The sequence below is a fragment of the Centruroides sculpturatus genome, unplaced genomic scaffold (assembly GCF_000671375.1).
Source record: "Centruroides sculpturatus isolate CEXI.00-Female unplaced genomic scaffold, Cexi_2.0 scaffold506, whole genome shotgun sequence".
In the NCBI taxonomy this organism is placed as follows: domain Eukaryota; kingdom Metazoa; phylum Arthropoda; class Arachnida; order Scorpiones; family Buthidae; genus Centruroides; species Centruroides sculpturatus.
In genome coordinates, this window is record NW_019384672.1 from 64,959 (window position 1) to 72,084 (window position 7,126).

General features: G+C 28.8%; 1 protein-coding gene across 2 annotated transcripts; it reads right to left on the reverse strand.

Moving 5' to 3' along the window:
- Positions 1 to 1,400: 1,400 nt before the first annotated feature.
- On the reverse strand, positions 1,401 to 5,827 carry LOC111626764. Of its 2 annotated transcripts, none has more exons than XM_023370254.1 (4): positions 5,720 to 5,827; positions 5,117 to 5,204; positions 4,416 to 4,754; positions 1,401 to 1,567 (listed from the first exon to the last, which is right to left on the reverse strand). In XM_023370254.1, the coding sequence occupies exons 1-4, from the start codon at positions 5,770 to 5,772 to the stop codon at positions 1,544 to 1,546; spliced, it is 504 nt and encodes a 167-aa protein (XP_023226022.1). In that variant the 5' UTR covers positions 5,773 to 5,827; the 3' UTR covers positions 1,401 to 1,543. The 2 variants fall into 2 exon arrangements, with proteins under 2 accessions (XP_023226022.1, XP_023226024.1); XM_023370256.1 differs by having other exon boundaries at positions 5,684 to 5,777.
- Between the last annotated feature and the right edge of the window lie 1,299 nt (positions 5,828 to 7,126).

Below are 7,126 nucleotides of genomic sequence, written 5' to 3' on the forward strand. Positions count from 1 at the left end.
AGTTGCTGCTTTTGATAATCTCTCTTAGTTTTAAAAATTATATATTTATGAAAGTAAATTTAATTAAATTAATAATACAATTAAATCCTTTAAAGTTTCTTTTTTATAATTAAAAAAAATAACAAGGAAATAAAAGAAAATATTCTTAAGAAAATCTGATGAAACTTAACAGGAAAATAGTGAAATGAATGAAGTAAAAGAGAAAAATCAGAAGGAAATTATTATTAAAAAAATTAATTAAAATATCTGAAATTGTTTTAAGGACGTATTTCAAAAATTTCCATTTAATTGTATTAAGAATGATGAAGAGGGATTAATTTTATGGGCGAGGATCCTCATCTAAAGAAGATAATTATTTTCATCTTTATTACATTAATGCTTGCTTAATTAATTAATAATAATAAGCATAAAAATAAAATTTCAATTTAAAATTAAGTATGAATTAATAAAAGCGCAGGAGAAAAAAATCGATAAATTTCATTCTTAAAATATCCTGTAGAGTTGCATAACTTATCCGGTAAATACGGTTAAAATTGTGCGTGGCGCCATCTGTTATAAAATTTTCAAAAAATTTTTTTTATATTAATAATTATTATAAAATGGTAGAAAGATTAATATTGAGGGTAGAGACGAGTCTTATACAAAATTGTAAATGATAAAAATGTGATAAAATCTTAATTAAGTTTGACCCCACTCGCGATGCAACACACGACTCACTCTATCGCCTTATCCACTTGACCTTTAACCTCTAAAATTTAACAGCGTGAATTTCCCTAACACATAAACCTTCACACAAAATTTCAGAAATTTTCGAAAAAAAGAACAGGAGTTAAGCTACAAATTGGTTGAAGTGAATCGTGTCCCTCGTACAAACACACACACACACACATATACTCTAACAACTGTGCATACAGAAAATAACCCCAACTGTCCTTACATTTCTAAGATCTCTAACCTGTAAATAACGGACACTGATATAAATACTGTATTTCAAAAATTGGTTGTTGTTCAGAGGTGGCCTTTGTTAAAAGGTTATTAGGTCGCAATTTTAAAAACTTGTAGACCCGTCCTTGTTTAATTTTGAAACAGTATTAAATAGATGAAAATCAAGACAGGATATAGAAATTTTACGGGTAGGAGGCCCCTATTAACTATATGATAGATATCTGGCACCACTCTGTTGTTAACAGGAAAAGTATGATGTACAGGCACAAGACACTACTAAAATTGCGAGCATTGTGACGATATGACAATGCTCTCAATTTAAATAATAGCACGTTTGGTATTCAATTCAGATAGAAACAGTCCTAAAACTGGCCACTGTTTAGTGGTTTCCCTTTTTGGATGTTTTTTTTGACTATATCTTGTAAAGAACGACACACTTTAGTATAATCCACAAGTGAAGAGCTGTTGAAAGCTTTATTTATCAAAATTTTGCAACTTTATTGATATTAAAACCATTGTTTTTATAGTTTCTTCTTCAATTTCTTTCACGTGAAACGGGAAGTAACATTATTAACTTGTCAGCAACTCACGCAATTGTTTAAAAGGGGAATTCAGAAATAGGCTAAAAGATGAAATAAAATACAATTTTAATTATTACAATGTATTAATACTTTAAATATATAATAATACTTCAATTAAGTAATACTTGGTTAATGTATAAAAGCAGAATAATGCCGGATTATCGAAAATGCCATATTATTCCTACTTTTCACGACATGACGGATAACCGGACATTCCTTATTACCAGGTGCCGGATTAAAGAACTTAAAATTAAAGAAATATCACTATTCTAACTGTCATAATTATTGGAGAGATTATACCAACGCCAAGTATAGAAACTTAATTATTCAACGTGAAGAATTGAGACTAACATAAAGTAATTTATCTAATGCCAAGTATCAAAGCTTACTTATTCAAAAGGATTGTTATGCCAAGTGTTAATTTGTTTCCTTATAAAATACTGTAATAAAATATATAAATTGTCCTGAAATTTCTCTTAAAACGTTCTTTTATATAAGGAAAATGTGTGTAAAATTGTCCGTAACGTTATCGATCCACAATACTCGTCTACAGATTATCAGAAAAGAACACGCCGACAATGTTGACAAATAAAAAATAAAAAATGATCTTACGATGACAATAACGTTTTATTTTCTTATTTACTTATTATATTCTTCGAAAGATACATTAAAAAATAAAGAAAATAAAAAATATATATAAAAAATAGAAGTAATTTTTAAGATTTATTATTGAAGGACAACGTATTTAATTAAACTTAAACAAGAACACAAAGAATAAATGAATTTTAACAAAGTAAATCTGTAAATTGCAGTAGAATTTCGCTAATCCGGCTCCTCGATTATCACTGTGTGATCGCCTGTACTCTTCCTTTTCCAGAATATTACACGTGTGACGTATCCTAGACAGCCCAGGTCACGTCATCTATTGCCTTTAAGCTTTACCGGCATCACCATGATCAAGGGATTGCCGGATTAGCGAGAATCCGCTTGGCATTTGAGAAAACAAAGGTTCTTACATTAAATATCATAAACAAGACTATTTATAACAATAAACTTTTTTCAAATTTATACATTTATTAAGATATAATTAGACTATAGATTCACGCAATTATCCGTCTGTCCGTCCAATCTTTCTTAATCTCTCGATTTTTATCTAACTAAGCTTATGAGTTGAAAGCCTGAATTAACTATATACCAGTCGACCCCCCATAACACTGTTGATAATTCCGTTTTATAAGAATTCCATGTTGTACGAGTCACTTATATTTTTCAAATACGTGTGCCAGTCTGTAAATGGCTCAGGTATTTGTAAAATCTAAGTGACTCGTACAACATGGAATTCTTATAAAACGGAATTATCAACAGTGTTATAGGGGGGGGGTCGACTGTACGAAAGCCTGATCTGGACCGGAAGTATACGACAACCACTTAAATAGGTCAAGGGATGTCTTCCAGGAGGACATTCTATGGAAAAATGACCACTTATTTAGGGGTTATAAACGTGGATAAGATACGGAAAACTCCATGTGCCAGTCGGTACATGGCGGTATGTTATAATTTATATGACTTTTATTCCCCAGGATTTCCTAGCTTCAGCAATGAATAATATATTACGAAGAGATATGAGTTATGAATAATTAAATACGAAACAAAATCAGTTCCTGTATATTTCTGTTATAAATTGACAGATGTCAAATAAATTTATTTTCCAAAAATACTTTTTTTTTCCTTGTTACGCTTCTCAACTAAAGAATTATGCAAAACAATTTCAAGCACATTTATATATATATTTGATAGAATTGAATATCTCATCCGACGGATCTTTCACTTCAATAAATTTCTCTTTTATTCAATTTTATTCACTTCCATTAAATATAATTCCACTTCAAGCGTTATATTATAAACATAAAAACTTCAAATAATAACAATTTTTTAAATAATTTCTTTTATATTATTATTAACTGAATTCCGATGGTTTCGAAAATAAATATAGACTTAATTTATTTTTCTTTATATTTTCATAAAAATATGTTTAAATATTAAATAATTTAGAAGTTAAGAAAGATTATAAACTCGGAAAAGTTTACATAAAATAAATTATTAAAGATATATTTCCACTTTAAAATAAAAAAATATAATAAGGAAATCATCTCCTTTCCAGAATTCAATCAATAAAACTGTTAAATAAACATCTTATGTGATTTTTTTGTGATAATTTCTATTGTAATAAACTTTTTAAAATATATTTTAAATTATTTAACGAGTAAAGCTGCAATTTCTATAATCTTGTTGACATTTTAGTATTGTCTTGCCCCTGTAAATCACACTTCTCCTGGTGACATGCCGGCTATCTCACTCTGTTATCTAGAGAAATTTTTAATTGAAATCACGTGAATTCCGGTTAAAACCGGAATTTTAAGGTCACAGGCCCTTAATCTTTTCATATTTAGCCTCGATTTTCATGTATCTAACACCGTTCTGACGACAGCCTGACAGACGATGGGAATGTATAAAATTACAACACAATAAATTCACGTGATGCAACGTCGTTAAACTATAGGATAATGGGCGATTTGATATAAAAATATAGCCTGAAAATTTAGCCGCTAGGGCGAAATTGGCACTGCATGTAATATATCATAACCACCGTAAAAGGACTATCTGTTGTTTCAGATAAGCTGAGTAGCTCTTTAATTATAATCACTGTGTGTGCATTACATTACAACACAGACGTGCTGTAAGAAGAACGTTTAATTGAAGTGAATTTCATTCGCTTCAACCGAACGTTTAAATAAGAAATTTGGTACAGATCGGTTAGAGTTAAGAAGCGTATAGAGAACAGACAGACATTCTTACATTCTATTTTAAACACATTACAAAATGACTCACTATATTCAATTTAGCAAAAACATCATCTCCAGTTTTAAATACTTCATTGTCATCTTCCTGTTCTTCATCAAGTTCTTCAATATCGTCTCTTTCGCATTTATTAATTTCATAAAAGTATTTTTCTAACATGTTCATTTTTTGCCCGCATATTTCATCCCAAATTTCCAAATTCTTGACTGTTAAAGCGCAGATTTTCGGTTTACGTTTAAGTACTGGTAAACTGTACGAATCATTAATTATTCTATTGTGATACAATGTGGATGATGGGCTTAATTTCAGCTTCAGTTTATCCCACTTTTCGAAAATTTTGCGAGGTTCCTCATCCTTTCTGCATTTTCTCTGGAAAAAAAATTCGTTCAAAATTTTATATTATTATTAGACGGTTGAGTCTACTAAAAGGGTCTATTCTGAATCTATTCTCTCTTATTCTGAACAGAAAAAGAGAGAAGGTCTTTAAAGTAATTAAATATTGACAAATTTGTAAATAACTGACACTGAAGAGAACAGTGGAGAAAGGAAGAGAGTAAGAGGGTGAGAAAAAAGACCAAGAAGGTAATGTCTATAAATACTGTCAAATTTCTAAAGAACGGCCACTAAACAGAACAAAATAAATGGCCTTCTATGAGGGTAGCTACTGTTTAAAGGTTATATTGTATTTTTTTTAATGTCCCTGAAAAATTGTTCAGAAAATTTAAACTAACCTGTTTTTCCAGTTTTATATTGGCATCAAAATAAACCGAATTTCCTAAATTCTCTGTGTGTTTCTTCTTTCTGGAGTCATTTTTTATTCTATAAAAAAGGTCAATATCATTTAGAATATACCTTAAATTAATACCAAATTTCTGTATCATGTAGCTAACTACACTCCTAGCTAAATTACTTATCTTTCTATAAGATAATGCACGTGAAGTAAATGATTAATTCTCTATTTTAACATTAACATTTAATCGATAAGTTAATAAAACAATCAACAACAAAGGACACAGAACTCATAAAATGCATACAAAAGGAATTTATATTAAAGATAATTCTTAATTTTCTACGACTATCAGCAAAGTCTGGATAAATATAAAGTGATGAAGAGGAGTTTCTATGAGAGGTTATCCCTAAATAGGGATAACCTCTCATAGAAACTCCTCTTCATCACTTTATATTTATCCAATCCAATCCCGGATTTGTCAAGCCACATCTTTCATCAACTGGATACCCAACTGTAGACCTAGTAGAACCCACGATAGGTATGGATAAAAGGCCATCTTACTACTCACAGAATAAGATAATCTAACATTTCAGCCTGTACTCACTTAACAGGTTTATCTTCTTTATTAGTTATAATCGTATTAAAATAATTTCCCATTATAAATTTACATAAGATGAACAATTAAAAAAAGTGTAACAATAATCGTTTAACAATTAATAATAAGATGCAATTTTTAAGGATAAAGAAGTAATTTTATTTTAAAAATTTGCATATATTTTAAAATAAATACTAATTTTTATTTGATTATTTTACTATAATTTCCTAATAAATTCAATTAATCATTTAGGAAAGTCAGGATGAGGATGAGGATGAGGATGAATGATGCGGGATCCGTAAAAGAATAAAGAAAGATTAACTGCTTCCAGACTTACGGGACAACCTGTATATTTAATACGTATTTAATTATATTAAAAAAAAAACATTATAATATCTTAAATTCTAAGTAAAAAAAGTAATGTATTTTTTCTACAAATAAGCCATTTCTATCTCTTTTTACATTCTTTCTCTGTCAATTCTTTTCGAAAGAAAAAAAAATGTTGATGCAGCAGAAAAATCCACATATAAAATTATTATTCGATATAAATCTCATGTAGAATTTATAATAATAAATATTCAGGACAGATCTAAATTCAATAAATAAATAAATAAATTCGTTTTTATTAAAATTAGAATTTTAGAACGAAACAGAACAAAAAACAAAAAAAGAAAATAAATATGTAAATTTTTCGATTATTTTTAAAAATATATTAAATTGTTTTACTGTAAATAAATTTATTTTATTAGAATTTAAAAATTTAATAAATAAATTTACGTATAAATATTTATTTAAAGGGAATTGTAATTAAAATACCACTGTATAATGCTGTTGAGAAAGGACATTTGATAGTCACACAGCAACAAAATCTGGTACAGTGACATTTCGGTAAACAAATTAGTGATAAAATTCACCACTAGGGCAATTTTGGCGCTGAAGTTTGTGTGTTTTTTTTTATTTTGAGAATACGCTTTATCGAGAACACGTAAATTTGAAAGACAACATCACACAGAGGATCGATTACGATTGGTCGTTGAATACAAGGTTTATATTATATAAATTTAAATAAAAAGGTCTTGTATTACACTCTTGATTAAGGCCTCGAAAGTAGAGGCCTTAATTAACCTTCAAACAACGTCCAGTTGCCGTTGTTGAGAGGTATCACTTTAAACGCAGGTATAGTCGACCCCCCCCTATAACACTGTTGATTTTTCCGTTTTATATGAATTCCGTGTTGTACGAGTCACTTAGATTTTACAAATACGTGTGCCGGGCTGNTCTTTGGTAGGGGTATCGAAGTAATAATATTTTAAATTCATTTTTTAAATTTAAAAGTAAATAATCTTTTTCTAATTACATTTCTGCATTAAAAGCTTTTAATTTTATCGATTAAAAGTAAATATTTTAAAAATTACA